The sequence below is a fragment of the Onychomys torridus genome, chromosome 2 (genome assembly GCF_903995425.1).
Source record: "Onychomys torridus chromosome 2, mOncTor1.1, whole genome shotgun sequence".
In the NCBI taxonomy this organism is placed as follows: Eukaryota; Metazoa; Chordata; class Mammalia; order Rodentia; family Cricetidae; genus Onychomys; species Onychomys torridus.
Genome location: NC_050444.1, coordinates 54,582,605 through 54,603,162, shown reverse-complemented (window position 1 = coordinate 54,603,162; position 20,558 = coordinate 54,582,605). Strand labels below are relative to the sequence as shown.

The following is a 20,558-nucleotide window of genomic DNA, read 5'->3' as shown; positions in this document are numbered from 1 at the left end:
AGAAAGAAAAGAAATATTCCTCAAGTAGCTAAATATTCTTCAAATAGCTAACATGTGATAATTCTGCCTTGCTTCTATATTAAACAAGCTGAAGGCCAAAGAACACACCTGTTTCAGCAGACTTTTGACATTGCCAGAAATAATGTATTGACAGATGAGCTTCTGAACTACTGGGTGTGATGCCCTGTCGAGCTGTGTTAGGAAACCCAAACAAAAGCCCTAGAGAGAAAACAAATACAGATAAATACAAGCTGGCCTTATTTGGGGAATAAAATTTAACCTCCTCAACTACTCTGGAACCAGCTCTGTAGACTCAGGTTGGCCTTGAACTCAAGAGACTCGCCTGTCTCTGTGGGATTAAAGGTGTGTGCCAACACTACCTTGCCCAGAACAACTTTTAAATGATAAGGTGGTAGAAGAGCAGGGTAGCTCTTGTCCAGAATGTCACAGACAAACTGACTGAGAAGCACTAGCAGAGACGGCATTTGCAACCCTCCTCCCTCCCATTCATGGTGAACCCATCCACCCAGCTCCTCAGTCAGACAGTAGAAACACCTCATAGAGTGAGCGCTGGATGTTGCCACATGGGTTGGAGGCTGCAAACCGTAAAGCCCTGCAGAGGGTCCGAAGGCTGTAGTGAGGTCTGTGGCCAGTGCCATCCACCAATTTGGTCCCAGACTCTTTCCGCAAAGCAGTGTAGAAGCTACAAAGAGGATGAAGTTCAGGCAGTTTTATTAAACAGTAATTATTTCTCTCTGCTGAAACTGCAAAGGCTATTTTATTTTCGTTTAGTTTAGTTTTTTTTAGTTAGACAAGGTTTCACTGTCTAGACCTGTAACTCACTCTGTAGATCAGGCTGCCCTTGAACTCAAAGCTTTGCCTGTTTCTGTCTCTGCTGGGATTAAAGGAATATACCACCACTGCCCAGCATCCAAAGGCTATTTTCACACAATAGAAATGGTTGAGCTTACATTTAACACCCTACAGCATGCATCAAAACATCTAAGCCTATACAAATCTATTTTTCACATAATCTGAAGTTTCTCTTTCAAACACTGTAATGAGTATTTTTGCAAAATCAGGAAATGCAAGGTGCTAATAAGCGATAAACTTGTGTCTTGTAAGGAGAGTAACATGTGAGAGACACAGTAAGGAAGACTGATGCATATGCAGTGATCCAGAGCAGGCTCTTCCCAAGAGGCAAAGGAAGACCTACACACCATAAACAGAATTCCTGAGATTTCAAAGAACACAGCTCTGTCTATTTTAGTAATGAGAAACTGTTACAAAGCAGGGAGACATGAGAACCCCTGGTATATATTGTTAACACTGTTATCCTTCCCAAGAGAGAAGGCTGAAATATGAACTCCACATTGCAGTTTTGTGACTGGTGATCCACTGCATGCACAAAAGAAATCACACAAAAAATCAGATGAAATCCAAGCCCCTGCCCAAGGAATGTGCAGGGCAATTGTCTTTAAATACTCCCTATGACTGACACATTTAACATAACTCTAGTGCTTCATTTGATAAGTCTGTCTCACTTTTATGTCTCTTTTGCTTTATTCATTGTAGCTCCCTAATTACTATTTGCAACTGCAGAAATTCCATAAAAAGACTCAGGATTCTTTTCCTTTGTTTGTTTAAAAAAAAAAAAATGAGGGTCTCAGTAGCCCAGGGTGACCTTGAACTCATAGCAATCCCCAAGAGTCAGCTTTCTCAAGTGTTAGAATTACAAGCATGTGCAACTAAAGCTGGCTCTTACGTTTTTTTGCACATCCCTAGCACCGATATATATATATATATATAAAAGAATAAATATGGTGAGGCGGTGGTGGTGCACGCTTTTAATCCCAGCACTTGGGAAGCAGAGCCAGGTGGATCTCTGTGAGTTCGAGGCCAGCCTGGGCTACCAAGTGAGATCCAGGAAACTACACAGAGAAACCCTGTCTCGAAAAACAAAAAACAAAACAAAAGAATAAATAGTTGTATGTATAAAAGAAACAAGTACAGACACCCTATTATACACACACACACACACACACACACACACACACCTCTCTCTCTCTCTCTCTCTCTCTCTCTCTCTCTCTCTCTCTCTCTCTCGGTAGGCTCTTGCAGACACCACTGTGGGAACAGATGATGGAGACATGGGAGTGATGGAGGGGAGGAGCAGAGCTGTGCATGTGCTGTGGAGAGGTGGAACTGGTGAGGTGACAGCAGTGATGGGCGTGAGAGAGGGCTGAGGTCGAAGGTGGATCAATGTCATTGCCCAGTGAGGTCAATAGGATGGTGCAGCAGCCTGGAGCTTAAGCAGATTCCAGCTCAGCCTCTGAACAAGCTGCCTGGCTGCGGCATCACCCTAGCTCAAGGCAACAACAGAGGCCTGAAATGAGGAACAGTTCACTTTCTAGATTGAACCACTGTGTCCCATGATGCCACTGAGGGCCATGAGTGGGTCAGTGGCTCTAATGTGGCCAGGATCTGGGTTGACGTCTGAAGGCTGTGTTATCACCTAACGACATGTTGATGTCTTTAGGTCTTGCTGCGCAGGGGACCATACTGATGTGAGTGGCCTGCAATGCCACCTGAGACCATGGTAGTGCCCGGGTCTGGGCTGGCATCCAGGGCCATGTCTGGGACCCAAGTTCTGCTACACTAGAGATCTGAGTTGATATCTGTGGCCTGTGTTACCAACAAAGGCCAACTGGAGGTCCCTCACCTGGGCTGCTGCCTAAAGCCATGCTGCCACCTGAGACCATGGTGATGTCCCAGTCCCTGTAGCCACTGAGGGCCATGTCTGAGTACATGGTCTTATTGCAGCCAGGTCTGTGTTGATGTCTGTGGCTCATGCTACAGCCTGATTCCACACTGATGCCTTGGGTAATGCTGCCTCTGCGGAGGGCCACATAGACATGAATAGCCTGCCCTATCACCTAGGGCAGTGGTAGTGTCCAGGCCCATGCTGCCACTGAGGGCCATATCTGCATCTATGGTCTTACTGTGGCCAGGTCTGTGTTGATATCTGTGGCCACTTGGATGATCATGGTCTGTGCTGCAGCCTGAAGCCATGTGGATGATAATGGGCCATGCTGCCGCTGGGGATCACACAGATCGGAGTGGCCTGTGCTGCCATCTAAGGCCATGGTGATGTCCCATTCAGTGCTGCCACAGAGGGCTATGTCTGGATTTGTGGTCTCACTGTGGCTGGGTGGATGTAAGGGGATGCTGGGGCTGAAGTCTTGTTGGCCATGATCCCATCTGAATCAGAGGGCCTGGACTGGGTCCCTGGCCCTTCTGCAACCTGGAGCCCTGATCACAGTTTGTGCTGACACCATAAACAATGTGGAAGCCCATATCTATGCTCCCTCAGACAGTAAAGAGCAATTGCACTGTGTTGGTAGTGATACTGATGACTGCAGACACACAGCTGAGAAAGAAGGGGCATGGGAGACTTCTGTGACAACCCTACCTCCACCCTATCCCCCGTCCCCACCCAAAATAGTAATAGCTGAAACAGGGAGCCTTCAAAGAACTCTGATAGGATGCTGCAGTGTCCCACAAAGAAATGTCTTCCAGCAGGGACTCGGAAGGGGAAGGACTCAGTTCAATTGAACAGGCATGGCACTGAGAGTGTGGCCACACTCCAGTGAGTATACTGCACACACAAAATGAACTTTTTTTTTTCTTTGCTATGGGGAGGTCAAAAGGGTAGAGGATTGGACAGGGAAGGATCGTGAAGCAAATGTGATAGGGGTGTATGATATGAAACCCCCAAAGAAACAATAAAAATATTATGTTGGAAAATAAAAAAGAAGAAACAAGAATAATAGCTGTAAAATATTAAGTGACTAGATCATATCCTATATCAACCCCTTTTCATATTATATTCCCTTCAGAAGGGATTTTCTCAGAGCTTCTGGATACAACACTATACCTTAGGCTGTCTGCACAAAACACTATGGTTCTTTCCACATGGCCTCAAGACATGAGAAAGATACTCAAAGCACCAACCCACACCACACTTCTATAGTCTACATGTGGAAGTCTCTTAATGCTAAACCTAATTCAATTTACAGCAGCAAACTTACTTCTGGCTTCCATCTAGCTACTATGCAAATTTTAAATAAGAAAGAGACACAGAAAGATAAAAGACAAGCAATTTAATACTTAGGAATTTAAATACTAAGCTGTTAATATATAGACGTAATCAAGAGAACAGCACCTGTTTATTTTCACAGGTGGTATAAGTAGTTTCTTTAGGAAAACCTAAAGGAATTTGTATTTCAAATTCAAATTCAAAGTTTCAATTTCAAAGCAAATCCTTCTACCAGTTTTCTCTACACAGAAGCAAATTATGAATGTGTGTGCCTGCATGGAATAGACTTTTTATGCTTGGAAGAAATCATGAAAAGACAAGCAAAGGAGAACCTACTTTACAATTCCTTGCACAGTGCTCTTGCTCACACTCAGTCCTTTAAGATAATCCACAATAAGAATCTGTAAGTCTTCTCTACTCTCTAATTCTTCTACATAAAGTTCTGTGAACCTGGAAGAAAATTATTAATCGTTAGTAAGAAATTAGAATGTCCCACATCATTCTCTAGGACAGTGTTTCTCAACCTTTGTGTCATAACCCCTTTTGGGGTTGAATGAACTTTTCTCAGGGGTAGTCTAAGGCCATCAGAAAACACGCAGATATTTACATTACAATTCATAACAGTAGCAAAATTATAATTATGAAGTAGCAACAAAAACAATTTTATGGTTGGGAGTCACCACAACATGAGGAAGTATATTAAAGGATCACAATGTTAGGAAGGTTGAGAACCACTGCTCTAGGGTGTAGCCTGGTCCTTTGCAGTCAACTTCTAGACTTCCACCAGGCCCCTCCCATGTCATATGCAACTTATCCACCCAGCCAGACCCACCCCCACAGCACAGGATTGGACCAGGAAGCACCACACCTTCTACACCAGCCTAGTCCCATGTCCACCTGACTTCACTCTTCTGAAGCCATTTGAGAGCTCTAGGAACATTCTCTCTTCTGTCCATATCAAATACACATGCCTAAATCTCATCACAAAAATACTAAACAATATGCGGGATTAGGACAGTAAGTATGTTATCTTCAAAACATACCAGTCTTGTAGAGATGAAACCCAGGAGACAGAACTCAAAAGAACAATCATGAACTTCATCAAAGAATTCAAAGAGTATGCCGGGTGGTGGTGGCACACTCCTGTAATCCCAGCACTCGGGAGGCAGAGCCTCTGTAAGTTCGAGGCCAGCCTGGTCTACAGAGTGAGTTCCAGAAAAGGTGCACAAAGCTACACAGAGAAACCCTGTCTTGAAAAACAAAAAACAAAAAAACAAAAACAAACAAACAAAAAAAGAATTCAAAGAGTTTGAAGAAGAAAGAAACTGTTCCATGAAGTAATGGAGAAGAAAGTCCTAAGTGATGCCTACTAACACAGAGACATAGAGCTGACAGAAATGGTGAACACAATATGAGACTTGAGAATGAAATTCAATCAGGAGACAGAAACACTAAAGAACTGAAGAACTAATGGTCACCTAGAAAACTCAAAGAAAAGTGTGACAAGTACACTGAATCAAGCAGATGATCTATCACCAGGACTGGAAGATGAAGTAGACGACCTGGAACCAAAATATAAAACATTTTTAAGAACGCAGGAAAAGGAACAAACAGGAAATGAGGAACACCATGAAAAACAACATTGGAATTATAAGCGCAGATGAGGGAGACGAATCACAATCAATGACAGAGCCCAGATTTTCAGGAAGACAATGAAAGAAAATGCACCTAAACTTAAGATCTACCTATACGCAGAGAAGAAGCACATAGAACACCAAACAGACAAGACTAGAAAAGAAAATCCCCAAGGCATATCATAGTTAAAACACTGAACAAATGTAACAAAGAAACAGCATGGGAAAAAAAAGAAAGTCAAGTTATTTACAGAGAAAAACCCATCAATTGATTTTGAAATGATTTTTCAATGAAAATTTTGAAAGACAGATGAGCCAGGAGCAATGCATTCCAAGTCCTAAAAGATGATATGACAGCTAGTCTAGAGTAATATACCCAGCACAACTACCTACTGTGATTGGAGGAGAAAGAAAAACATTATATGATACAAACAGCCTAAAACAAACCTTACATCTGTCAGGCAGTGGTGGCACACGCCTTTAATCCCAACACCCAGGAGGCTGAGACATGCAGATCTGTGCAGTCAAGGCCAGCCTGGTCTACAGAGTGAGTTTCTAATAGCCAGGGCTGTTAAGAGAGAAACCTCATCTCTAAAAACAAAATCCAAAGAAAAACCAAACCACTAAAACAAAACAAAACCCTTACAACATTCAAAAAACTAAACCCAAAGAAAATACAGGAAGCAGGATTTTGGGCTGATGAGAGGTAGGAGCATAGCAGACAGAGACTGTGAAAAGAAACATGAAGCTACTGTCAGTATTAAAAACAAAATACCACTGAGAACATTAAGTATCATACTAACATAACAACCAATGAACTAGGTACACAGCCTAGAATCAACCCGCAGAAGCCACATAAATAATAAACAATAATAGAGAAGGATTCTCCAATGCGCTGCTACAAGCCATAGAAAAGAGAAGTAACAAATAAGGAAACCAAGATTCCTCTATCAAGAGACCAATGAATTTCAACCACTGTTTGAAATTTGGTTATGGCAATACTACCAGTAAAGAAAAGAAACCAAAATCCATACCTGTTTCTTATTCCTGGTGGGAGATTTCTTTTGCCCACATCAGTAGCTGGATTCATGCATGCAAATAAACGAAAATCAGGGTGCCGAACCAGTGGCTCTGTTAAAGAGAAAATTAGAAAATTATAACTTTCAGCATTCCAAAGTTCTGCCACCGGACCCAGGGTCAATGCAGAGACCAGATGATGCTGGCTGTTCCACCACCCATGCAATTTCTGAAGTAAGATCACTTCTCAGGCAGACAGATAGCATAGGCAGGCAGGTGCCCCCCCCCCCCCACACACACACACTCCCTCTCTCTCTCTGGTGTGTTTGTTTACTTCTAATTATTATTATTTTTTTAATTACCTAAGACCCATGTGTGTATTTATTTGGACAGTGTCTGCATATCTACAACTAAAACACCTTCACAAATTACATTATTTCTTTGCATTCCCCAGAGCACCTAATAATAGCTCAATATACTTCCACAGGAACTCTTTACCTAAATAAATCTCACTGGAGGACCAATGAACTATGTCTAGCCAAAAGAATCTCACTTTTAACTGACCAATACTCGGTGCCAAGTCAAACCCCAAGGGGATTAAATGCTACCTGTGTCTCCTCGATCAAGCAAAACCAGAGAGCCAGAAGCTCCTTCAAGTAAACCGCTCAGACACTCCAGTGTCTCAGGAGCAGCCAGATTAATCTCATCCAGTAAGATCCACTCTCCTTTCTTTATAGCCTGAGCCAAGGTACCCTGGAAGATAACGTATTTCACATAAAGGCACAGTTAGCAAAGCAGTTACACAAATAAGGTCAAGAACAGAGGCAATGGCATATTTTTCCCACAAATGAACCTATTCTTTAAATGACAAAGGCAGGCAATTGGCAGTGTCAGGCCAAGTAAACTCTATAAATGTCCAAAATGGTCAACTATCTTTAAGCCTACAAGAGTTATATGGATGAACAAGTAAACATACAACAAATTCAGATGATGGAAAACATCCAATTAGATATTAAAAGCACCCAATCCAGGGGTGGTACCACATGCCTTTGATCCAAGATCTGAGTTTCAGGCCAGCCAAGGCTACACAGTGAGACCCTGTCAAAAAGAGACAAACAAAAAAGCACCCCAAAAAAATCATACCAAGACCCCTAAGTTTCCAAATCAAGAGTGTATACAGTTTATAATTCACAGCCTATCACAAAATATATCAAAGACTATCAAAATGTTTATTCAGCTCTATATCACTGATGCTTATTTTAATCAAGATGGTACTTACCCATAGCAAATAGGAGATGACCATGGTCTGAAACCAAAACTAGGCACTGATCAAACCACACCACTTTCTCCAATGCAGATATTCACACAGACAGCTAAGCTGGAGCTTGTACTCTGTCCCATCATACACAGGTGAAGTAACAGAGTACACTATCCTCAACTAAATATTCCCTGTGCTCATTAAATCCCTAAATAGTGGGAAGAACACTGTTTCACTTTATATTGTCTATTCACAGCAGGCACAACAAAGACAGGACAAAAATAACCCTCCACAGACTTGATTCTCCTTCAGACCAACATCTATCAACCTAATAATAAATAAAAATACCTCCACAAATGCAAACAAAAGGGCATTTTCCGTCATTTTCATTTGTTGCTGGGCATGGTTGAGTCTGAGGCCAAATGCTTCCCATTTCTCCTTCAGAAGTAGCCCTAGGAAGGAATACAGACAAGACTTCCTTAAATTTTGAAGTGTTATGGTTTGAGTCTAAAATGTCCCCCAAATGCGTGTTTTTTAATGCATGCTCCTTATCTAAAACTACTTTTTAAAACTGAGATTTATATTTGTTATTTTTAAGAGTGTGTGTGTGTGTGTGTATGTGTGTGTGTGTGTGTGTCAGTGTAGGTGCCCACAGTGACCAGAGTGTCAGAATCTCCTGCAGCTGGAGTTTCAGATGGCTGTGAGCCAGCAGACAGGGGTACTGAGAATTGAGGTCACATCCTTTTCCAGAGCCATAAGACTCTTCACCACTGAGCCATCTCTTTTAGAGGGCCAAGGAACCTTTTAAACAGTGAGGGCTAGCTAGAACAAAATAGGCCTCTTAGGACAACCCTTTAAAAAACAACACCCTGGCACTGAGTTACAGCTGCTCTCCAGAGTTGGCAAGATGGCTCAGTGAAGAAAGGCTCTTGTCACCAAGCCTCACAATCTGAGTTCCAACCCAGGAACCCATGTGGAGGGAAGAAGAACCAATTTCCATCTGCTCTCTGCTGTGAGAGTCACTCTGATGTGACCAACTATCACCTTATTCTCCTATTGCCACAGATGGGACTGTCCTTGCTTGCTGCCATACCTCCTCATCCCAATGGACTGGAATTAATTTTAAATCACAAGCCAAAATAATCTTCCCTCCCTTAAAGTTGTCACGTATTTTGACTAAGTAATACAAAAGTAAATAAACATGCTGTATACAGATAAAGTATGACTTTCAAACACAAAATAATAAAATTTGTGAAACACAAGAGTGTTGAGCATCTTAGACAAAGTATAAGGGACAAAATCCAAATACTTACAAATGCTAACCACATGCCAGTCACCACTAGCTCACGGGTACATGTACTCTGTAATGCATTTCCCCTTAGAAGCAGCCGATGTTATTACCATTTCATAGGTGAGGAAGCAAAGTGAAGACCACTAAGCTACCAAAAGCTTGCTTACCATGGAAACCAGCTTTTCTCAGATCAAATGTCATCCTGATTACTAGGCAGTGCTGTACACCAGCACCATCCGGCTACCTCAATAGAACCGTGTCTACAAGCACGGCAGCAGGAACACTTCAACACTAGTCATCTTTGCCTGTAGACCCACAAAGTCCCTCTTCTCTCTTTTTTACTGAGTTCTTCTGTACACCTGCCAAGTGAGCCCAGTGTCACGCCTTGCACATTCTCACCTGGCTGGCTCTCCCTTCCTTCCTTGGCAATAGCTGACTTTTGCACGTGCTGCATTAGTCTGAGGAGATCATGCCATCGCTTCTGCCTGTAGCACGTCTGAATGTGTCCCAAAAAGGTAAAATTTTGTTTTTTGGAAAATGTCTGGACAAACAGTTCCTCAAATGCCTCTCGTAAGGGCAGCCAAATAAGCTTATGGTCTACTGGCTTGAACCTTCAAAAAAAAGCAAAAGTGATTCACAAATTATAGAAGCAGAAACTAGGAAACACAATACAACTAATCAAAATCAGAAATATCACTAACACCAATGAGAATCTCTTAAGTTTTCAGCTGTGATTTATTTTCAAGTGTTTGACAGATTCATAATAATTAAATATTTTAGATGAAAAGTACTGTGAAAAGTTTGAAATTCCTAACTGGACAACAAAAGACATGTTATTTATTTAGCAAAATAAATGATCACAATTAAATGAACATGTATGGAACCTGGTGACAAACCATGGTTCAAGAAGTTTTTATGGGTTGCAGATACAAGCCCTGGTGGCCAGGGACAAGTGCTACTCTCAGCTTTGAGCAGAGAAACATTTTGCAGAGAATGGTGGATAAAAAAGAGAATATCAAACTTTTTTCACTAACACATTGCTAGGCATTCTTTTACTTCATTTATTCAGTAAGATGCACTGAGTATCTTTCATTTGCTAGGCTCTGAATCAGCACCACCCACAAGGTCTTGTCTTATGTAGCTTATAACTTAATCAGAGTGCTAGCACAGAAAACATTCCTATAAACCATCAGACAGTGGCTTGGGTACTATGGTTTATACTAACTACGGCAAAGGAGTAAGCAAGAAGGGTCCCGGCAATGTATACAGCAGTGATAAATGCTCTCCCGAAAAGGAGACATTTGAAAGAGGATTAAATCAAACAAGGAAGAGAACTAAGCAGGAATCTGTGAGAGGCAGAAGATGCCACTCCAGAATAGTGTATAATTAATACATGGCTGAACCTAGTACCTAAAAACAGTTAAGTCAACACAGGTTTCAAGTGATTGAAAAAGGAAGAGGAAACTCTGGCTGAATTTCACTCAGCTCCACCAACAAAGAGAGTGAACACGTCTTGGAGAGGTGCCAGAGTGTTATGAATACCTTGCTGGCCAAAATACACCTTCTGATGTGTTCTAAATGTTCTGAGAAGACAACAGAGAATTTGAGAAGACAATGATAGGAACTGCTATGACTGAAGGCAGCAGTTCTCAACCTGTGGGTCAGACTGTGGGGGTCACATATCCGATATTTACATTGCGATTCAGAACAGTGACAAAATGACAGTTAGGAAGTAGCAATGAAATACTCTTATGGTTGGGGTCAGCACGACATGAGGTACTGTATTAAAGGGTCACAGCGTCAGGAAGGTTGAGGAGCACTGCCTGGAAGGGATGACTGTAACTGAGATGGAAAGACTGCAGTGAAGAGAAGCAAAACAACAAGACCACAGCACGGGCCCAGGTCAAAGACACAAACACCACACGTGTCATCTAAAGAAAACTACTGTCTTACAGACTCTATGGACTGGACCAGACCCAACTAAGACAGCACTATACTGACCAGGAACACAGACCATCAAGACAAGGCTGGCTGTACAGTCGGGACCAGCTACTAGCTTCAACAAGTGACATCACCCTAGCCCTCACAGTTCTCTAAGTGCTCAGGAAGAGTCTGTGCGCCAAAACTGGTAAGAACGCAGACAGCTGGGCAACAGTGGTGCACGCCTTTGATCCCAGCACTCGGGAGGCAGAGGCAGGCTGATCTCTGGGAGTTCAAAGCCAGCCAGGTCTACAAAGCGAGTTCCAGGACATCCAGGGCTACACAGAGAAACCTTGTCTTAAAAAAACAAAAAAAGAATAAATAGTTATGTATGATATACTGAGTCAACATTTGGGAATTCATCTTAAAATGGCTACAACAAAGAAATAGGACTCTCCACACTGATATATGAAAGAACAGAAAACAGTCTGTGCTAAGATATGAAACTAACTGATGCCTGAGTGAGTTCACACATTCATTCGTCCCTTTCCAATGTTATTTAAGAATGGCCTGAGCATGGCAAGGAAGTTAAGGGTTGGTCATTTTATTTATCTTTAATTTTCTTCCATCTTTTTTCTTCCCTTCAGTCTCAATTCCTCCAAAGAGAAACCGCCCTGCTTTACTTCCTGGGTTCTTCCTCCGATGTCTCTCAAGCCCCTCCCCAAGTCTTAGTGATATGGTCATGTGCTCCACATTTTACTACTTTATGCCTGACACTTTCCTCCTGGGAGACTTCTTCTGTTCCAGCTATACCTCCTATCCTTCCTCTACACAGTTTTTAAGCTCTCTCATCCCCACCCTCGTGGAATTTGATTTTCTCTTCCCACAAGTAATATAAAGGTGTGTGTGTGTGTGTGTGTGTGTGTGTGTGTGTGTGTTGCCTACCAGAAGCCCAATTTAAATAAAACAAAAATAAGATGAAAATTAAATGAGAGGGTGGGAGGATATTTACAGCTCTGCAGAGTGAAGTGCTTGTCTAACACCAAGAAAACAGTTTCATTTTTTTTGAAGATTTATTTGTTTGTTTGTTTGTTTGTTTATTTTGTATACAGCATGTATGACTGCAGGCTAGAAGAGGGCACCAGATCTCATTACAGATGGTTGTGAGCCACCATGTAGTTGCTGGAAACTGAACTCAGGACCTCTGGAAGAGCAGTCAGTGCTTTTAACCTCTGAGCAATCTCTCCAGCCCCAGAGTTTCATTTTTCAGAATGAGGGTCAATGACATTTTCATTTAAAATTAATAAAAAAAACAAAAAACAAAAAACAAAAAACAAAGGTCTAGATAGGATATGGTGGCACAGGCCTTTAATCCCAGTATTTGGAAAGTAGAAGGAGGAGAATCCTAAGTTTAAGGCCAGCCCAGGGTTAGCCTGGGCTACATAGTGAAACCATCTCTAAACAACAACCAAGAACCAAACAAACAAAAGAATCAGAGCAACTAAGAGCTGGGAAACACAAATTGCACTCCAAGAGTAAAGAAAAGAATATTTAAGATAATGAAAAAAAGAAACAAAGAAAACAGTCTCAGACTTGGGAAGGAAGGTATGGTAGTTAGACAGACTGGTTATGAGGGGGGTTAGAAGGCTACTATGCTCAAAACACACTGTACAAAATTCTCACGGAATGAAAAAGATTGTTTAAAGGGGGGAAAAACCCAAAGAGCATTGGGGTAATAAATACAAAGACTGATCATCAGAAGGCAATCTCAGTATAAATAACTTGAAATGCTTTAAAGCTCTTCACTGTAAAGTACCTTTACATGTAATAAATTTCTTTTACAAGGACAGATTTGTAAACCACTCAGGCCTATAGAAATTTTACATATTTAATATAGTATTTGTTATATTTAAATGTATTCAGCGTGGCTATAAAACATCAAACTAATACATCCTAGGAATAGGGCATCATCATCTTTTTTCTGTTAAAGATTTATTTATTATGTATACAGTATTCTGCCTGCATGTATGCCTGCACGCTAGAGGGCATCAGAGCTCATTGTTGATGGTTGTGAGCCACCACGTAGTTGTTGGGAACTGAAGTCAGGACCTCAGGAAGAACAGCCAGTGCCCTTAATTTCTGAGCCATCTATCCAGCCTAGGATATTAACCATATCTCATTAACTACTACTAAATTTTGTTTTTCATTTCTGTATTTGTTTTCAAAATTACTTTTAGCCTTCTCATTTTATACACAATGATTCTTAAATAAGGTAGTCACATAAATTAAAAGATCTGATTACAGAAAATAAGGCATGTTTCCACCTAGACAAAAATGAAATGTTTTCCTTTGGTAATAGGGTAGTGCGTTAAACAGAGGGGAAAAAAAGGTATCTTCTATTCACCAAGTCGGAACTAGACAAAACTGTAGTTTAAGGGGCTGAGAGATGGCTCAGAGGTTAAGAGCACTGACTGCTCTTCCAGAGGTCCTGAGTTCAATTCCCAGCAACCACATGGTGGCTCACAACCATCTGTAATGAGATCTGGTGCTCTCTTCTGCATACATAATAATAATTAATTAATAAATCTATTAAAAAAAACTGTAGTTTAAGATGCACTGGTTCAAACTCTTCACTGCCATCAGGGTATAGTCAGACTTCTATATGCTTGATATATTGGTGTACTTACCTTGTATATGCAAGGAACTACAGGGTTAAACCCTCAGAACAATAGGAAAAAGACAGAACAAAACCATCCTCCTTACAATGGCTGGCATAATACTACCAATTCTTAGAAGAGAAGGACTCAGGCCACATTCAATGATGCAAGACTAATGTCATTTGTATTAAGAATACTCATAAACTGCAAATTGCTGAAGACATATTTAAACAAAAACATATTTAGACATATTTAGATAAAAGTAGATAGTATTATAGACACACCAAGTTAAAAAGCAGACCTGCAAAAACATTTATGTAGGCCAGGGATCAAGACTCTAAAACTGCCTCCTTGGATCAACACAAGCATTGGGTGACATATACCTTCTGCTTTTTTTAAACTTTCTCCATTAAGAGCATTAATTTTGAGCCAGGCCTGGTAGCATAGGTCTTTAATCTTGGCAGGGGCTGGTGGCTCTCTGAGTTCAAAGCCAGTCTGGTCTACATAATTAGTTCTAGGCTAGCCAAGACTACAGAGAGACCCTGTCCCCCTAAACAAAAGAACAATAAATAACAAGTATTTATTTAATAATTGAAACATTCCATTGAACACAAGGACTTCAAGTGTCATTTAATTTAAGAGGGGCCAATGAGATGGCTCAGTGACGATTTCAGCATTTAGAGGGTGTGAGAGAAAGTGAACTCAGGTAAATTGCCTTCCTGCTGTGGCGGATATACACCTCCAAGCACACACAAATAAAATTAATCTAATACTATGCAATGCAACTTGTTTTCTGCCTTCCATATGTGTACAATGGCAAACATGCACCCTCAAGCTCACACACCAACAAATTAGTCCAATGCTGTGTTGTACACCTGGCCTAGTGGCACATGTCTTTTGTATCTTTAGTCTAGAGAAGCCGAGGCAGGCCAATGAGTTAGAGTCCATCTTGGTCTATATGGTTAGTTCCCTATACACTGACACCCTGTCTTCAAAACAAACTATATATGATGGTCTTTGCATAACCTCCAAGCAGGACAGAATTGACTTTTGTAAGAAAACAGTATTCTCCAACTCTAGCAGTAAACACAATGTAGTATTTCATAGTTTTTGAACCACACTTACCCTCCAAGCAAGTCTGCGGTGTCGCTTTGTTGATTCATATTGACAACTCTCAAATGGTGACCTTTAAGAAACAAAGGCAAAGAATTACTTCAGACATTTAAAGGAGCCAGACCATGATAGTGCATGCCTTTAATCCCAGGCAGACAACTGTGAGTTCCAGGCCAGCCTGGTCTACAAGGTGAGCTCCACACCAGTCGTGGTTACATAGTGACAAATTCTTTCAAAAAACAGGAAGAAGGAGTTGCAGATTTAGCTCAGTGGCAAGCACAAGGCCCTGGGTTCAGTCCTCAGCTCTGGCAAAAAAAAAAAAAAAAAAAAAAAAAGATTTGTTTGCCGGGTGGTGGTAGCACACGCCTTTAATCCCAGCACTCAGGAGGCAGAGCCAGGCGGATCTCTGTGAGTTCGAGGCCAGCCTGGACTACCAAGTGAATTCCAGGAAAGGCGCAAAGCTACACAGAGAAACCCTGCCTCGAAAAACAAAAACAAAAACAAAACAAAACAAAACAACAGGAAGAAAAAAAAAGCTTAATTAAAAGTCACAAGGCATTCCTTAAGAGGGCAGAGCAAGTTTTCACAAATGCGTTTTCTTTGACCTTCTCAATTAATTTCAGAAGTCTTAGAATTTAATATCTAAACTTTGTAACCAACAAAAAGATCCTCCAACTGGGTAGTGGTGGCACACATCTTTAATCCCAGAATGCTAGAGGCAGGTGAATCTCTGTTGAGTTTGAGGCCAGCCTGGTCAACATAATGAGTTCCAGGACAATCAGAGCTACACAGTGAGAATCTCTCTTGAAAACACACACAAAAAAAGCAAACAAACAAACAAAAAGATCCTTCAATAAATTGATGCCTATAAATTAGGACTAAATCAATATCCAGAGTGTAAAATGCTTGACCATTAAAAGGAGTAAGACATTTTAAAAGCCTATCTAATAAACTAAATTAAGTTAAATTATTAACTAAATTAATTAACAAACAACACAAACATAAGCATGTCTTGCCACCTACCTATAATGTTATCCAAGAAGGCAGAGGCAGAAGGATCACCAGGCTCATAAGTAGGAGGTCAACCTGGGTTACACCACAAGAAAAGAAAAGCAATATATATGGCATACATACATCTGAGTATAATTTGATTTATTTTGAAACAATATATACATATATGCATGCCTGTACTTGTGTGTATATAGAGATAATAAAATAATCAAGATAATGCCAATCTCTGTTAATAGTGGTTATTGCCAAGAAAACCAACTGTATGTAGAGCAAGTCCACTTTAAACTTCAATATCCTTAGAGTTACTATTTAGAAGAAAAAACACACACGAGGCATGGCAATGCGTGCATACAATCCAAGCACACAGACAGCTAAGGCAAGAAGAGCCCAAGTCTGAGGCCAGTCCTACAAGTCAGGGTCTATGCCCCCTCTTGGCCCCCCAAGCCTCTCAGGTACCTGTGGCACGAGCCAAGTGCTGGACAGCAGACGTTTTGCCAGTTCCGGTCTCTCCCACTAACAATACAGGCTCCCCTTGACTGACACACACTGCAAGCTGCTCAAGGAGAACAGAGGATGGGCGAGTGGCAGCAAAAGTGTACTTCTTCCTAGGAAAAGGAAAGGGAGTGACAGGCTAGCCGGGCCAGGCATGGCCACGCGGCAGAATGATAACAAGTTTCAGGGCAGCCAGGCAATCTAAAAATACCCTACTTCACATGGAATAACCAGGAATGTAGCTTGGTGGTACAATGCTTGCCTAGCTTGTGCAAGTCCCAGCATTGAAATAAAGGAAATAAAAGGGAAAAACAAACATGTGGGCTTCAAGCTTTACTTAGTGTGGGATATAAAAACCAACCCAATGGAAGATGAGAAAATATCCCAGAATAATTGTTTTCATAATATACCACATTCTTAGAACATGCAAACTACAAATTTACTCTGCTCTGCAAACACTAAACATTCGTTCAGCTGGTACAGGTCGCATATAACAAGGTAACAGCTGTGGTTAAGATGCTAGGTTCTGGACACCTAAACCTAAGACATAACCTGCATAGCACATTCTTGAACAAGTCACTGTCCACATTAGCCTCAGTTCCTCACCTACACAGGGGCTGGAGAATGGCTCAGGGGTAAAGCCTGACAACCAGAGTTTGATCCCTTGAAACCACAAAGAGGTGGAAGAAGAAGAAATGGCTCCCCAAAGTGGTCCTGTGACCTTTACATTGCATGCCACAGCACACAAAACCACATACACACATCATACAGATATACAACATAATAAATTATCTTGGAAGTAGTCAAGTCGTACCATGTAATTATAATGTGTCAAAACTGTCTTCCCCAAAGTTGAGTCTACAGAATCTGTGAATGTGACTTGAGCTGGAACACTGATGATTTAATTAGACAAGGTCATATCACATTGTGGTAGACCTTCACTTCAATGGCTGGTGTGATTGAGTACAATGCAAATAGCACAATGTCCAAATCACAATTCCAATGCACATCACTTAGAACTGCATAGAACACTAGCCATCGAGGAATTTACACACCAGGACAGCCTGATACCCGCTTGAACTTTACTTCCTGAAATAAACTGTAGTAAAGCAGACCAAGGACCCCTATTAGTGCCAAGCTGCTAACAGCTCTCAACATCCAGCCCCCAGAACCTATTTGGGGAAGTGATTATTCCTCAGTGTGCACCTATTAGAGGGACGTGGCCCAGGCAAGCGCTGTTCAGACACAATGCGCAGACGTGTGAACTCTACTTACTTCTGTATGTGAACAGCTTCACTCTGTTTCCGCAAAAGCCGCACCCGACCTACTTGAACATCTAACTCATTAATGACAATTTCTGGTTTATAAAGCTTACAGAAAAATTCAGCCTGTGGGAGAGAAAGATTTCAACTAAGTTAAAAACCTGTTTGATTTTAAAACATTTCCTTAGCAAAGTACCTTAAATGCACCCTTCTCACCAGCCCTCCAACATGAAAGCAGTGTCTACTTCCAAGAAACCCAAGTTAGCGGTCTATCAAGGTTTTCTTTTACGTTCCAAGTTTTTCAAATGCTTATTTAAACCTTGACCACACATCCAAGTGGTACCAAAGACAGCTAGTGTTAATTGCCAACCTGACTGAATTTAGCATTACCCAGAAGACAAAGTCTCTGGCCACGCCTGGGAAGAGAAGGATTATCCTGAAGATGTTAATTGAGGTGAGAAGATCCATCTTGACTCTGGGCAAGACTATTGTCTGGGTAGGTGCCCTGGAGTGCATGAATGAAGGCAAGCTGAGCATCAACATTACAGTACTCCTTGCTCTGTCTCTTGACTGTAGATGCACCTCTGACCAGCTCTCCCAAGCCCCTGTCCCTGTCCTTTTCCTGCCTTGACGGGCTCTCACCTGGAACTGTGACCAAAATAAACCCTTTCTCTCTGAAGCTGCTATGACTGTATCAGCACCAGGGAAAGAACGGTAACAGAACCTTTCACTCACTCCAGCAAGCCTTTGGCCTCTGCCTAGATAAAGTGAACACACTGACATCACCAAGAGCTGTAGAAAAACCCGCCCCAACAAAGCGTACATTGTTTTCACTATGCTCTTGTCAGCTTTACATTTCTAACGTACAGTAGGAATCCAAGGTCTGTCTGAGAGAAAGAACAGCTTCAGCAGAGAATCCTGAAAGTCTGCAGAACAGTCATTCATCTCTTACCTCATCACTTAAAGAACCCAGGATAAAGCTCAGGTTTGGGCCAAGAATAAATAGGCAAAATGCTTAAGAGAGCCCCCTGCCTGCACCAATCAGTAGAGGAAACATTGATCCATCTAACCCAACCATGGTGGTTTCATGTCCCTTCCTATGATGAACACACTTACCAGATAAGTTCTTTTCAGGAGGGCACTCCACATTCTGAGTCTAAACCACACCTACTACTGCAAAAGCTCAACAAACTTCTTTACTATTATTATCACTGACATGAGGTTTCAAGTAAGAACGCCTTGGTTAACTCAGACATTTCTGCAGGTTTCAACTATATCAATACCACTGCTCAAAGGCTTATCCCTTTTAAAAACTACATAGATCTCCCCTTTGTACACCAAATCCAGGATCTCATGAATGCTGAACACACATACTACCACTGGGTTATAATCTCAGCCACTCAAAAAATCACACATCTTGATCTAAAAAGTAAAAGGCAAAATATCAATCTCGTGTTGAACCTTATGAACCTAGTTAGTAACATTCATTGGAACTATTTTCTTTTCATTTTTAAGGAAAAACAAAAGGCTGGGGATGGTGGCACACATCTTTCTTCCTGGCACTCTGGAGGCAAAGGAAGACAGATCTGTGCGCTCCAGGCCAAAAAGAGCTACATAGTGAGGCACTGTCTAAAAACATAAATAAATACTAAAATAGTAAGAAAGAAAAATCTGTACAATGAGGCATAGACTAAGGTGTTACTGAGACCATTCGTGGCCTGAAAACAAACTGATCACTAAGACACCAGAGAACAAGGCATCTGTGATATCAGCGACAGGGGTAAACTCACTCTGAGAATGTACAACACCAGAGAGTTACACTGGAAGTTTCCATCCCTGACAGGCAGTAATGGACCATTAATGTCTGAATGCAGGAATCAACACTGCAAAGACCACCTCTGGCAAGGAACCCAGCCAAGCAGCCCAGCCTTCTTCCAGCATGCAGGGTAAAGGGCAGCACATACCTTTTTCTTGGAAATGTTCAGTTTGCTTCCAATAATTTCTGCCATTTTCAGTTTTTTTGTCTGCTCAGAAAGCATGGCAGTGAAACAGTCCAGAGCCTATTAGAAGAAATAAGAAAAATGTCAACTGATTTGAGTAATACATTGGGCTAGGGATAGGGAGATGGCTCAGTGGTCCTGCTGTAGCAGAAGACCAGAATTCAGGTGCCAGCACTAATGTTGGACACCTCACAACTGCCTGTAACTCCAGCACCATAGGATCTAATGACATTTTTCTGACCTTTGTGGGCAGTTGCATTCATATCCATGAACTCGCACAGACTGGCACACTTACTGCTCTTGCAGAGAGCCCAGCACCCATACAGTAGCCCACAATCGACTCTAATTCCACTTCCAAGGGGATCGAAGCCCTATTTTGACTTCTAGTCACCAGGCATGGTGCTCGCTCGCTCACACACGCTCTCTCTCTCTCTCTCTCTCTCTCTCTCTCTCTCTCACACACACACACACACACACACACACACACACACAATGAAAATATCCACTCTTGAAATAACAATAAATCTTCAAAATTATTTAACTTCAAACAAACAAAAACAACAACAACAACAACAACAAAACAAACCAGATAGGCTCTCAAAAATGTGGCAAAAAAAATTATGCCAAATTCCTGGGAACAAGTCATATTCTTGCCTGAACCTCACAAACTGAGACTACATGCATATGCTACTATGCCTAGCTTTAAAAAGAGAGAGGGGATTTAAACACACACACACACACACACACACACACACACACACACACACACACACGTAATCTCATCTTTGGGGAGACTGAGGCAGG

General features: G+C 41.6%; 1 protein-coding gene across 1 annotated transcript in view; it reads right to left on the bottom strand.

Moving 5' to 3' along the window:
• Mdn1 (midasin AAA ATPase 1) overlaps positions 1–20,558 on the bottom strand; it is a 144,940-nt gene that overhangs the window by 97,895 nt on the left and 26,487 nt on the right. The window contains exons 12-22 of the mRNA XM_036179625.1: positions 19,719–19,814; positions 17,768–17,880; positions 16,457–16,605; positions 15,002–15,062; positions 9,699–9,910; positions 8,357–8,460; positions 7,359–7,503; positions 6,768–6,864; positions 4,436–4,549; positions 556–703; positions 109–219 (exon numbers count right to left, since the gene is read on the bottom strand). Of these exons, the coding sequence (XP_036035518.1) occupies positions 109–219; positions 556–703; positions 4,436–4,549; positions 6,768–6,864; positions 7,359–7,503; positions 8,357–8,460; positions 9,699–9,910; positions 15,002–15,062; positions 16,457–16,605; positions 17,768–17,880; positions 19,719–19,814 (1,350 nt within the window). The remainder of the gene's footprint in view (positions 1–108; positions 220–555; positions 704–4,435; positions 4,550–6,767; positions 6,865–7,358; positions 7,504–8,356; positions 8,461–9,698; positions 9,911–15,001; positions 15,063–16,456; positions 16,606–17,767; positions 17,881–19,718; positions 19,815–20,558) is intronic.